The 14343-nt window shown below is 45.4% G+C and overlaps 1 protein-coding gene across 2 annotated transcripts in view; it reads right to left on the bottom strand.

Moving 5' to 3' along the window:
- Nucleotides 1–1353: 1353 nt before the first annotated feature.
- The window catches only part of PSKH1 (protein serine kinase H1), a 102650-nt gene continuing 89660 nt past the window's right edge, over nucleotides 1354–14343 (bottom strand). For both annotated transcript variants that reach the window (XM_033942841.1, XM_033942840.1), the window contains exon 3: nucleotides 1354–2130. In XM_033942841.1, the coding sequence (XP_033798732.1) occupies nucleotides 1813–2130 (318 nt within the window). In that variant the 3' untranslated portion in view covers nucleotides 1354–1812. The remainder of the gene's footprint in view (nucleotides 2131–14343) is intronic.

Raw genomic sequence — 14343 nt, 5'->3', positions numbered from 1 at the left:
TGGTAGGCAAGATTCGAGTGCTTTCTTCCCCTGTTCTATTTACATGTTTGTTTTATTAAAATAAAAGAATAAAAAAGATAAATTATAGTACTATTTAGGCTTCATATTGCAATTTGTCTTGGATGAGCCATGCTTATTCCAAGGTAAATTGTTTGGTAAAAGCTGATATTCTGTTCCTTAACACTTTCTATTACATTCAAGTAACAGCATTAACCCAATTGCTCAAAATATCAATTTGTCTGTTTTTTTTACCTATTTCTTAAGTTTTTATTCAGAGATTCTTTTTCTCTATCATAACATACTTCTTGAGTGTACCTTTCATTATCTGTGCACTATACGAGTTGCTGTGGCTTACAACTGTTGCTTGGCAAACATCAAATGTCTAATGGTGGTTTGAAACTATGGAGAATTTATTCCAAACTTGTGGCTCCTCTGGGGGAAGAGGGCGACCCTACAGGCCAGACTGAGAGAAAGAATGTTTGTGTAAAAAAAGAGAAGTATGGGTGTATGGTTAGTCATTATCTTGAATGGTCAAAGTGATTTATAGTGCCAGTTTGAGGACTAGCTCAAGCATAAGAGAAAAGGCATCAATTACTTCAATATAAATATAGTTGAAAAAAAATATATATATAATTTTAATTTCAATAAATAAAACCATATGCACAACTTTATGCTTGTGCTTTCCCGATCCAACACTGATGCCTTAGCTCCTTTAAAGAGGATGAGTTGTGTGTCCGTTTCAGGTAAATTAGTGTTAATCATGGACTTAACAATAAAAGGCATCTGTACTGACAGCCAGTATGGAGTGTGCATTTTTGCCACTGTATGATGAAAATCTTTGTTGACATGTCCTCTCTGCTCCCCCTGGTTCTGCCGCCTTCCTTGCAGTGTGAGCCCGTGGGTTTAAAGTGGGCTGCACGCCGCAGTACAGCCCCACTTTAAACCCGTGGGCTCGCACTGCAGGGAAGGCGGTAGAGAGCAGGAGAGTCTGGGCGGCAAGAACAGGGCTTGGAAGGGGAGAGCAGGAGAGTCAGCACATGTCAAGTAAAAGTTTTTTTTTTTTAAAGTCACGGTTGGACAGGTCTAGATGCATGCGCAGACCATCTACAGATGGTCTGCACATGCGTCAGAATCGTACCTGCGATTCGTGCCGGCAGATGGGGCGTTTCTCCGATCGCCCCCATCTGCATATTAGAGTTTAGGGAATTCATCAGACCCAGGCCCGATCGGGGAGGTTTGTGAATCTAGCCCTATGCATGTTGCCTTGCTGAGAAAAGAATTAAGGAGTCTACATAAAAGGCTCCCTGCAGAAAGGTTGATACCCTAATGATGAATTGAAAAGTATAAGAAAAATATGTTCACAGACATTATTTTATACACTTATGCTCATTTCTGTCTACTTTCTCAATTTCATTGATCACAATACTCCAAAAGGGAATGATTTCCATTTAAAAGATGATGAAAACTTGATTCTATTTTGTCATTACAAATTATTTACACAAAAAATACTTGTTGGCACATTTTAGCTTTAGGTTGGTGAGCTTCTATAACACAAACAACATAAGCCTCTCCACAGCAAATCATAAAAGGAGGATGTAGTAGCAGCAGCGACTTAATACTGACTGCCTGGATTGGTTAAAGCAAAACTGTGTGGTTCTTGGCATCCCTTCAAAGAGAAAGTGTTGGCAGCTGGCTCAATGTCTCCCTAGGAACATCCCAGCTGAATCACTGCTGCATAATGATATTTGGAAAGTAGAATGAACCACATTCAGGAAGACTTCTTGGACCAGGTGTCTGGCCCTATTCCACCTTTTAGCCATTATACTGTTGCTGATATCGCAGGTTGAGTTCTCGCAATTCCCGCTCTCGCACTCGCCGTGACTTGTTTGATCTAGTGGATCGGCTTGAGCGGGTAGACTGAGCTGATTTGGTACTTTGGCAACGGGAAGATGCTCGCTTGAGGAGATTCTGGGAAATAGAGCGATGCAAGTTCTTCATGGAGGAGGAGGCTGCCATACTGACTACCCAAGGGTGTTTCAAGGCTTGATTGGCAACCATCCTATCCCCTGGATCCACGGTAAGAAGGCGATCAATGAAATCCTTTGCTAGGTTTGATACACTGGGCCAAGGCTGAAACGCAAGGTAAAAGTAAGTTACATTTTTTATTCTGGTACAGGTTACATAGTTTAAGTCCTTTTTGCACATTTGCTGTATACCATGAAACACCTTCAACAAAAACACAGTGATGTTATAATCCTTGGTTTTCATATCTCCTCAGGGGCTGCCAAAAGGTCAGGTTTTCAGGATATCCATAATAAACATGCATAAGAGAAATCTGTATAACTATTTGAATGCAAATCTCTCTAATGCATATTCATTAGGCATATCCTAAATCTGTCCTGTTTGGAACTTCAAGGACTTGTAATAAATACACTGATGAAAAACCTTTTATACTTGAATAAAGCAAAATCAATTTGTTTTGCTTAATATTTATTTTTTAAATATGTTGAACCTACTTTGTGATACAAGCTATAAGCCCCTTGATATACTGTGAACTTCAAATGTTTAAGGTTAACATATTCTATTGCTGATCATGCCTGGACAAATATTTTATGCACCTAGCCCCAGACTGATTATTGTTAGAAAGGAAATTCACTGATTTTTAAGCAGCTGAATAAGAATGTCCAAAAATGCAAAGATTAAAGGAACGGAGAATGATTAAGCCATTGGTAGGCTGGTGTGACCATCCATGTTGAGTTCTGTAGCTTTGATAGGTCAGAATATTTCAGTGCAGTCTTGTATAGTCACATTCAATACTATTTGTTTCAGATTTGTTTTGACTACATAAAATACTGTTTTGTGTATGTTAGTTTTGCTCTAGAGATTTTTCTTTGTAATAAGAGTTTGGACTTTGACTTTTCCACAAAACCATAGTTTAATGAAACCTCCTCTGCCTTCATCACTTCAACATTATAATTTTCTTACCACATCTTTCTCTCCCCTCCCAACTTTCTCCTTCTATCCAGCCATCTCTGCAACTTTTCTTCATACTTCTCCAACATCTCCCTTCCTAGCCTCTATCTCCATAATTTCCCTTAATCAATTTCCCTTGATCAATCTCTATTGTCCAGAATGTTTTTGTTTACCACTAATTTTATAAAAATAGTAAAAATAATACATTCTACATTAGCAATCTATTATTTAGAGTCTCAGCTTGCTGCTGAGGTTCAGAAAGTAATTTTATCATAAAAAAACCCTAAACGCGCATGCGCACTCTTACCTGCGTGTTCTGTTTTCCGTGAGCTGTAGGGCCCTGCCAGCAAGAGTGCGCATGCGCGCTTCTACTCCCTCCCTCACTGTAAGTTTGCCGCCATCGTCGCCCCCTCCCCCCCACCCCCCCCGTGCACCCTTTCCCGGCACAGACAAATCTCCATTGACCCTCCCACCGTGAGACGCACAAACCTCACGGCTCCAGCAGCGGCTGCATCACACTAAAGACGCTGCTTCGCAGCCTTCCCATGCTCTGATTTCCTCTGCCACGTCTCTATGACATCATAAAATATGAGGTCTGACTGAAAAGTAATGAGATTGCCTCATTTTCTTTCCAAGAAGTAAATGTGGCAATGCTCTGCTGGTTCTTGTGAAGCTCATACAACCGACATTTCAGAACATGCAGTTAGACTGTCACAGTCTTCATTGTGGGATCACATCGAGAGAAAGAACTTTGGATGTTTCATCATGGCAAATAAGGAAGACATCTGCGATAACTTAGATAATCTTTTCAGACGTCCATATGTTCCATCCATTCCCGTAAACCAAGTTTTGCAGAAGCGTGATTCTTACAGCTTTCAGCACCTCCTACATTCTCAGTGGAGTATACTGCCCCTTCAGTTACATCCCAAAGCAATTGAGCTCCACTGGAATAGAATACAAAGAAGGAGGGGTACAGGGAACTTCCCTGCAGACAATATGCAATTCTGTTCTGCTCTGTAACTTAGAAAAAGAATTAGAATAATGATTAACGTGAATTTAAAATATAGCAGCAATAGAGAATGAACCCTCTATGTGCAACAAGCACTAACATAAAAGGAGCCAGAGGTTAAGGAATACATTTACTTCTACAGGATTTCCTTTGTCATCTGGCTGACATGAGAAGAATTCCAAGCCTGGAATCTAGAAATGTCTGAGGCGGGCTGTATGGACTCCTGAGAAGATTAACAAAAAGAAGATTATCCAGGTAAGAACCTAATCTTTCATTCTGTTACATCTCCTCAAGAGTCCATACTTTAGGTAATGTACGAAAGCAATGGCTGACGTCTAGGGTGAGACAGAAGAGCCTGCCCACAATACAGAGCATTTAAAAGTGGCTTCCGCTGGCGCTGCCAAATCCACTCTGTAAAATCTTATAAATGTATACAGACGGTCAGTCTAGAAGAGGTATGCAGGCAGATCGATAGGCTTAAGAGCGATAAATTCCCAGGACTGGATGGCATCCATCCCAGGGTCATCAAGGAACTGAAAGGGACTTTAGCTGTACTGCTTCAACTAACAGCCAATCTGTCGATCAAATCGGGAAAGATTCCAGAAGACTGGAAAGTGCTGAATGTTACGCCGATCTTAAAAAAAAAGGTTTGAGGGAGGCGTGGTCATGCAGTGAACAGGGAAGACGTGTTTTTCCTGAGCTCCATGGTTCTCCCTTTTGCCTGCCTCTCTGAACTATATTCTGCTTCAACTTTCCTCACTGAGTGATCATATGGATAGATTTGTGCACAATAACAGGTCTGATATGAGCACTAAATCTGGGAAAAAAGGGTGTCTTAAATCGGTAGCGGGAGCAGTGGTCCTGCGGAGACACCGGAGTTGGTGAGCGAGGAGTTGGTTACTCACCTCACGGAGGCAGTAGTTCAGGCCTTGGGAACTAAACTGGACAAGGTCAATGACTCCTTAGCTAAGCTGTCTAATACAGTGTCAAATTTTAAAGCCCGGGTTGCAGAGGTAGAGCAGCATGTCAGCTCTGCTGAAGATTCTCTTGTGATGGTGCACGCGGACTTAAGACCCTACAATGTAAATTGGCCAGCTATGAAAATAAGTTGGAGGATGTGGAAAATCGCTCCCGCTGGAATAATCTTTGTCTGGTGAGAATTCCTGAGACTTTGGCTGATTCGGAGCTGCTCATTACCCTGGAAAAATGGCTGGCGGAGGAGTTGTTGGTTACTAATGCCTTCAGCCCGCTCCATCTTGAACGCGCTCATCATCTGGAACGGAAGCAAGAGGGAGTGTCTAGACCTAGGTAATCCTTCGGATTCTCAATTTTGCCATCAAGGACTCGATCTTGAAAGCCTATCGGCAGAAGAAGGACCTTACTTACTAAAATCATTGTGTCCTTCTGTTCCAGGACTACTCAGCACATGTGGCGTCTCTTCGTCGCAGTTACTCCACCATTTGCAAGCAACTCAACGAGAAAAAACTGCATTTCACCTTGCAGTTTCCTGCTAAGCTTCGTGTCCTTTATAACGGCCAGCCTTTTGTATTTGAAACCAGTTCTAGTGCTCGGGTGCAGATGTTGCAATGATTTCCTGATCTGGCGCCTAACACCTGACTTTTCCTGATTCTGTGCCCGGAGCTCCGGGCCTGCTTGGCTAACCATTTTAGTGGTCTTGTGGGATAGAGGACCTGTGTGGAATGGATTGGACGTTTTATTTTGGTTTATGAACTGAACTCTTGTTAATGGGTTACATTTTTAGTGCTTGTTTTATGCTCTAGCTCTCTACTATTTTGGGTCTGTTTTCTATTACGCCATATTCCTCCCCCTCCTTTTTGGTTGCTTTGGCTCCTGAGGGGGGGGGCGGGGTGGGGGGATCGAATTTGGACTTGTAGTGCCATTGTATTCCCTTATTTTGAGGTTGGGAATGTTATTTATTTTCTTTTCTGCTGTTATTTGTTGCCAGTAACTTGGTTGAGTTTTTGAGAGGGGGGAAGGGAGGGCTACTTGCATGCTAGTACTCTCTCCATTTGATGTGGTAGTTGGTGGTTTTTGGGAGGGGGAATGGAGGGAGGGAGTGACTGGTGTTGTGTGGATGTGTATGAGGAAGGTGTGCACGATTCCTGGATGTCTGGCTGTCGGGGGGTGGGCTGGGACCCCTGGCAGCTTCTGCTTGGTATTGAGAGCTGCTGGTATTCTGTCTCTTTCTCTGACTGGCACCTAAACGAGGCATACGTTGTGTGTCTTGGAATGTGTCTGGCATAGGCTGTCTGATTAAGAGGACAAAAGTTTTGCAGTGCTTAGCACACCACAAAGCCGATATTGTGGGGTTACAAGAAACTAAATTGAGTGACCAGGAGCATGGTAAGTTGAGAAGGTCTTGGGTGGGGCAATGCTATTTGGCCTCTTCTTCTACTGCTAAAGCAGGTGTGGCACTGCTCATTCACAAATCTGTCCCTTTCCACTTGACTAAACTTATAGCAGACCCCGAGGCCAGATATGTCCTTGCTCTGGGTAAGTTACATTCTTCTGGCCTTGGTATATGCCCCTAATAGCGCTCAGGCAGCTTTCTTTAAAAAATTGTTGGGTGTGGTCCCTGTGGATCATAAAATCTTTTTGGGTGACTTTAACTCTGTATTGAATCCTGAATTGGATAGTTCCCGTGGGTCTTCAGTGCGTTCCCGGCGCTCCGATCACGGGTTGAACACTTGAGTCCGTACGTTAGATCTTCTGGATGTTTGGAGGATGCTTCACCCGGGGGAGCGAGATTTCATACATATGTTCCGGGTCCATAATACCTCCTCCCAGATTGACTATGTATTTCTTTCCAAGTGTTCCTTTCCTGCCGTTCATTCTGCAAAGATTGGGGTCTTGGCTATTTCTGACCATACTCCGATATGGTTAGATGTAGATGTGGGGGGTGGCTCCCATGGGGGTGGACGGAGATGGCGTTTTCCTGTGACACTCTACTCTGATCCTGAGTTTAAACCTTATCTCTTACAGCAATGGAGGAATTATCTGGAGTTTAATGGCATTTTGTTCTGGGAAACTGTGAAAGTTGTGCTTCGTGGGGCTATTCTTGGCTATAGCACTTGTAAAAAGATGGCCACTAAGATCTTGGCCTTAGAACAACGGGTGAAAGAGTGCAGCCTGTTGTTCGCTCGCTGTCCTTCCCAGCAACATAAAAATGATTGGCATACTGTGCAGATGGCGCTCAATATATTGCTGCAGGAGAGGGCTCAAAAATATATTTTTTACCACAAATAGATTGCACCATTTTGGCAATCGTCTGGGGAGGCTTTTAGCTGGGAACACTAGAAATTGGAGTGGTCCTTCTTGGATCGCTTCCCTGTGGGATTCTGGGGGAGGATCATTACTGTCCAATCTCATTTGGAAAAGCTCTTTGTCAATTATTATCAGTCCTTGTATACCGCTGAGGTAGTGAATCGGGATCACTTGATACATGATTTTCTTTCCTCCCTCGCTCTGCCTACCCTCCCAGAGTCAGATTGCCAGAGCTTGAATTCTCCCATTACTTGTGAGGAAATAGTGGCAGTTATGTAAATCCCCGGGCCCTAACGGGTTTAGTGGTGAGTTTTTTTAGGCTCTTACAGGGCCAAGTGGCAGATCCATTGTTCCATTATTATCAGGAGGCTGTAGCCGATGGACAGTTTCCAACCTTCTCAAATCAGGCGCTTATTACGGTTCTTCCTAAACCGGGCAAGGATCCTATGTTGGTGGAGTCGTATAGGCCCATTTCTTTGATTAATGTCGATCTTAAGATATTGGTGAAGATCTTGGCGGACCGTCTCGCTCCATTAGTCCCATCTTTGGTAGGTGTGGACCAGGTTGGCTTTGTCAAAGGACGTCAGGCAGGTCATAATGTTCGCAAGTTATTGGCAATGGCCCATTGTGAATCTTTTCAGGTACCGGCCCTAGTTATCAGTTTCGATTCTGACAAAGCCTTCGATAGAGTCGAATGGGCATATTTGTTTCCATTGTTACAACAATATGGGCACTCTGGGTTTTATTTACAGGCACTACGTACTCTCTATGCTCACCTGGCAGCTGCAGTGTGTGTGTGAACAGCATTCCCTCACCGGTTTTCTCTTTGCAACGTCAGGGGTGCCCTCTCTCCCTTCTTTATATTTTGTTTTTGGAACCGTTGATGCTTCAGATTAGGCAACATCCTCTCTTGAAGGGGGTTGACATGGGGGGGGGGGGTGTCTTCCTTGCATTGTATGGCGTTTGCTGACAATATTATGGCGATTCTCATGAATCCAGAGTTGACTCTTCCCCCTGCTATTGGAGCTCTTTCAGAATTTCGGTCAGCTCTCTGGTCTCAAATTGAATGTTTCTAAGTCTGAAGCACTCTCGTTGAATCTTAGCATACCATTTACCTGGTCTGATTTTCCATTGCAAGAGGCTTCGACACAGGTGAAGTATTTGGGTGTTTATATTCCATCTCAACTATCCTGCCTTTATGATAGCAACGTGGGCTCCTTGCTTAAAAAATCTATTGCCTGTTTGAAATTATGGGGTTCGTTTCCAGTGTCCTTAGCTGGTCGTATATTTCTGTACAACATGATGGTGGTGCCACGCTGGCTCTATCTACTACAAACTTTGCCCATTTGGCTTCAGCGGTTGGACTTCGATCTGTTGTACTGGGAACTTCGGATATTTCTATGGAATGGGAAGAGACCTCAGCTTCCTCTTCGAGTTTTAATGCTGCCTGAGGATAGTGGTAGTTTTGGCCTTCTGGATTTGAGAGCTTATAACCTTGCCTGTGTATGCGTCATATTCGGGATTGGAGTCTGGAGAGCTCTTCTTTCTTGACTTTTTCAGTGGAACAGGACTTCTTATCACCGGTCTCAGGGCTATTTCTTCTGCATGCACCCTCTGTTTGCTGCCCGCTTCTCAGAAATGTCATGTTGTGTGGTCCATATCTGGAAAATGCTTTATAAGTCTTTACATATTCCTTACAATATTACTCCTATGTTACCTATCTTAGGTAACCTCTACTTTAGTCTGGGGAGGGAGAATAGGACCTTCCAACTTTGGCATGCCCGGGGGCTTTGTAGAATTGGAGATGTTCTTGCTGAGAGGTGGGTATGCTATCTCCTGTTGACTTTGCATCTCATTATGGGATTGAACCCCTAGATATGTATAGCTATCTGCAACTTAAGCACTATATTCTTAGTCTAGACTAGACCCGCCTACTGGCCTCTACAGCCACTGGTTTAGGTAGGTGTCTGGCATTGTGGGACGACTCTGCTCCTTGATTACAGTATTATACTACTGTTTTACAGACCCTTTTTCCTGATTGTCAGGCTACTGTGCTGGCTGGAGCATGGAGTGCGGATTTGGGTACTCTGATTTCACCTCATGTGATCTCTCATTGTTTTGTTCTTTTATGTACCCTCTCTCGCAGTATGATCCATAGGGAACAGGAATATAAGCTTTTACACAGGGCTGGGCAGAGTTTGCTTTACGGGACCTGTGCCCCAAGTGTGGGCTGGGATCTGCCACCTTGGGTCACATGTTTTGGGCATGTTCCCGAGTGCGGTCTTTTGGGGGGGCATGTGTGGTTCTTCCTGTCCTTCTTATGCTTTTCTCTGCCTGCTTGTGTCCCATCCTTAGCTCTCTTTTATGCTGGGGGAGATTTACCCCTACTTCCGCCTGGGCCTCGGCTCTTTGTGTTCAAAGCTCTTCTCTTAGCCAAGAGAGCAATATTGGTATCTTGGAGAGCACAGGTGGCTCCCTCTTTTTCCCAATGGCAGTCGTCTCTTTATGAGCTGCGCTTTTGGAGAGACGTGCTGTGTGCGTGCGTTTGGAGGGCAGTTGGCTGAAGTTTCAAGATGTCTGGGAAATTTATTGGAATTCTCTTACCCATAGAGCCCAGAGTCTACTTTTGAATTCCTGAACTATAGGGGGTTTCTTGCTCTATGTGTTTTATTTTTATTTTTTGTTCTCCTTACACTCTTCCTGCCATTTTCCTGGTTATATACTGCTGTTGGTCTTTGTTCTTGCTTTTATTTTCCTCTTTACCGAGGAATCTTGCTCTATCCTGCTCTTTTCTTTGGCTATCTTCTGCTCCTCTTGTATTTCTATATTTTTATATTTTGTATCTCTTCTGTAACTTCCACACAATGTAGGGTGGGGTTGGGGTGAGGTCTTTGGGTTGGTTCTTTTTGTTTTTGAAGAAAAAGAAAGAAGTTTGTACATTAGGCATCAAGTATTTTGTATTGCTTTGCATTTTCTTGTATTGCCATTTTTTTTTGCCTACATCTGACTTCTCTGTATCTTTTCTTGGTTCAATTGTATCTGCAGTTGTTGCAGATTGCTGCTCCTGTTTTTTGCCTAATAAAAAGATTATTTAAAAAAAAAAAAAAAAAAAAAGATTCGAGGGAGATCCGGGAAACTACAGACCAGTGAGTCTGACCTCGGTACCCAGAAAGATGATAGAGGTGCTGATAAAGGACTATATCACTGATCACCTTGACGGACATGATCTGATGAGGACCAACCAGTACGGTTTCAGCAAAGGCAGATCTTGTTTGATGAACTTGCTGAACTTCTTCGAGGGAGTACACAGGCAGATAGACAGGGGCGACCCGGTCGACATTGTATATCTGGATTTTCAGAAGGCATTCAACAAGGTTCCACATGAACGACTACTTCGGAAAATTGCTCTTCAACATCTTTATAAAAGATCTGGACATTGGTACGACGAGTGAGCTGATTAAATTTGCGGACGATACGAAGTTATTCAGAGTAGTGAAGACACAGGGGGATTGTGAAGATCTGCAACGTGACATAATCAAGCTCGAGAAATGGGCAGTGACAATGAGGTTCAACAAATGAGGTTCAACGTGGATAAGTGTAAAGTGATGCATGTCTAACAAAAATCTCATGCACGAATACAGGATGTCTGGATACTTGGATAGACCTCCCAGGAAAGAGACTTGGGATTTCTGATCGACAAGTTGATGAAGCCGTTCTCGCAATGTGCGGTGGCAGCGAAAATGACAAAACAGAATGCTAGGAATGATAAAGAAGGGGATCACGAACCAGATCGGAGAAGGTTATCATGCCGCTGTACCGGGCCTTGATGCGCCCTCACCTGGAGTACTGCGTCCAGCACTGGTTACCATACATGAAGTACACGGTACTACTTAAAAGAGTCCAGAGACTAAGAACATAAGAATTGGGTCCGCTCATGTGACGGCCCTCTGGTCAAAGACCAGCACCATGAGACTAGCCCTACTTGCGTACATTCTGGTTCAGCAGGAACTTGTCAAGCTTGGTCTTGAATCCCTGGAGGGTGTTTTCCCCTATAACAGCCTCCGGAACAGCGTTCCAGTTTTCTAACACTCTCTGGGTGAAGAAGAACTTTCTTACGTTTGTACAGAATCTATCCCCTTTCAACTTTAAAGAGTGCCCTCTCGTACGAGAAGCACGTGAACTGCTGTTGAAAGCGGGCATTGAGGTGCTGGAGGTGTTGGGCCCGGAGCAACGGGACAGGGTCAGCCCTGGTAGGCCCTCTGCCCCTTCTGGATGGCAGCGTGTGGAGCGTGGTGCTCGAGGGAGCCGTGGAGGTCCGGGTGGTGGACCCTCCCCTCCTGCAGTGGCTTCTACCTCTTCAGGACTCACTTGAAATGTGCTAGCTGTGGGTACTATCTCCCTGTGTGAATGGCTTGTGCCTATGCCCCTTGGGGGGAGGGGATAAAAGATGTGCCTTAGGGCTAGGAGGCACCCGGGCTCGGGTGGCTGGAGGGGGATAGATGGTTGTTGTACCTGGTTTGTTGTTCCTTTGAAAAGTGACTTTGCCTGTTGAGTTGGGGGCAGTTGTGGGGTGGGGTTGGCTGTTGGTGGGTGGGCTGTTTGTCTATGGGGATCAGTTTGCTGTATGTCTTGGGCTGTGTAAAGGGCGTTGGGGACTGTTAACTTCCGGGTTTGTACATGGGAGGTTTGGCTGCTCCCATTGTGGGGGTTGGGGGATGGAGGGGTGTGGTGGGTGGGTACGGGGTGGGATGGGGTGGGGTTGGGCTGTGGGGGGTGACAGTTCTTGACTTGGGGGTTCTTCTTTCCATACTTTATTTTTGGGCCTTGGGTACCTGTTGGGTTTCTTTTTCTCTCTATGGCTGGTATTAAGTTTATCTCTTATAATGTTAGGGGGCTTAACTCTCCCCATAAACGGAAGGCTTTATTTCGGGAGCTGGTCCGTCTGAGGGCTTCTGTATGCTTTGTCCAGGAAACACATTTGTTACGGTCTCACGAGACTCTGGTCCGTGACCCCCGATTCCCTACCGCACTCTGGGCATCTCGCTCCAAGACGGGTGGGGTGGGGATTCTATTTAGTAAGCACCTGAGGTGTGAAGTTAAAAGGGTGGTGCGGGACCCTCAGGGTCGCTATATTATGGTGGAGGTGCTGTTGGAGGGCTGTCTGTATTCCTTGGTTAATGTTTACGCTCCCAATGAGGGTCAGGGCTCTTTTGTTCGGGACCTGGCGACCAGGATTTTGCAGTTTAAGGGTGGGGCCTTAATCTTGGGTGGAGATTTCAATCTTACTGTCACACCGCACTTGGACAACTCTGGGTCTGCTGGGGGCTATGGTAGACGAGATCGGAACCTATTGCGGGCTGCACTCCGGGAACTTAATGTGGAGGATGGGTGGCGCTGGTTGCACCCTCGGGTACGAGACTATTCTTATTTTTCGCAGGTACATGCTTCTTACTCCAGGATTGACTATATTTTTGTTGAACGGGGTCTCCTTCGCAGAGTGGAGAGGGCGGGCATTGAGCGGACCACTTGGTCCGATCATGCGCCTGTTTGGTTACAGCTAGCTGGTACGGGTGGTGGGGTTGGGCAGAAATACTGGCGTCTCAATGACAGCTTGTTGGATGATCCTTCGGTAGCGGATCAAATTGAAGGGTGGATTCAGGATTATTTCACGGATAATTTGGAGTGTGGGGCCTCCCCAGAATCTGTCTGGGAAGGATTGAAAGTTACCCTCAGGGGTCGATTGATTTCTTTGGCATCCTTCCGGCGCAAACGCCAGCGGGAGGAAGTGGATGCCCTGTTGGCCAAAATTGGGAGACTTGAGGGGATCCATAAGCGCTAGCCCTGGAATGTAACTGTGAGCAGCCAGTTACAGAAGGCGCGTAGTGACTTGCATGCTCTTGAACTCGACCGCTTGCGTTTCAACCTTCAGTTATTACAGCAAAAGTACTTTGAGTTCTCCAATAAGGCTAGTCGTCTAGTCGCTCACCGGTTGAAGGTGTGTCGTTCTCGGAACCATATCTTGGCTCTCCGGACGGCTTCTGGGGAGCTTCTTCATAGGGAAGATGCAATGCGGGCACGTTTTGTTGAGTATTATGGTAAGTTGTATACCCCTGAGGCGGAGGGTACCCCCCTTGATCGGGAGCGCTATATCGAGTCGGCCTCTTTGCCTCGGATAGCGGAGGTAGATGTGGAACGCCTGGATAGACCTCTTTCAGTTCTGGAAGCGACTGGGGCTTTGCGCTCTATGCATGTGGGTAAATCTCCTGGATTGGACGGTTTTACGGTGCGATATTATAAACGCTTCCAACATTTGTTGTTGCCCCCGTTGGTGACTTTTCTTAATTCTTTGCAAGGGGGTGGTCAATTACCCTTTTTTATGCGCTTGGCGGGGGTTACAGTGTTGGCTAAGGAGGGGAAGGATCCTGCGTGCTGTGAGTCTTATCGCCCAATCTCTCTGTTGGGGGTAGATACAAAAATTTTTACACGGGTCTTAGCGGATCGCCTGATGAGTTGGATTCCCCGTTTGATTCATCCTGACCAGACAGGCTTTGTGGTGGGACGGCAGGTTGGGGATAGTGTTCGGAGAGTTTATGATTTGCTGGAGTTGGCTCGGACCCGGGGGGACGATACTGTGTTTCTTTCTATAGATGCCGAGAAGACTTTCGATAGGGTTTCTTGGTCATTTTTGTTTCAGGTCTTGGAGGCTGTAGGGTTGGGGCCCCGTTTGAGGGAATGGATCCGTATTTTATATACTAATCCGCTGGCCTGTGTTAAAGTGAATGGGGGGTACTCTGCTACTTTCCCCTTATTTCGGGGTACCCGGCAGGGTTGCCCCCTATCTCCTATCCTGTTCGCGTTGGTGGTGGAGCCCCTTGCACAGCGGATCCGCGCCAGCGCCCGCATTCAGGGAGTCCATACTCCTTCTGGGGACTACAAAGTGAATTTGTTTGTGGACGATATGCTTTTTACGGTGGAGGACCCGGACACCTCTTTGCCTGCAGTGTTGGAGGAATTGAAGGAGTTTGGGGCGGTGTCAGGTTTTCGGGTCAATGTTGGGAAATCGGAAGTGTTGAATG

This window comes from Geotrypetes seraphini, chromosome 4, assembly GCF_902459505.1.
Source record: "Geotrypetes seraphini chromosome 4, aGeoSer1.1, whole genome shotgun sequence".
NCBI lineage: Eukaryota > Metazoa > Chordata > Amphibia > Gymnophiona > Dermophiidae > Geotrypetes > Geotrypetes seraphini.
The sequence above is the reverse complement of the archived record's forward strand: the minus strand, read 5'-3'. Positions and strand labels throughout refer to the sequence as shown.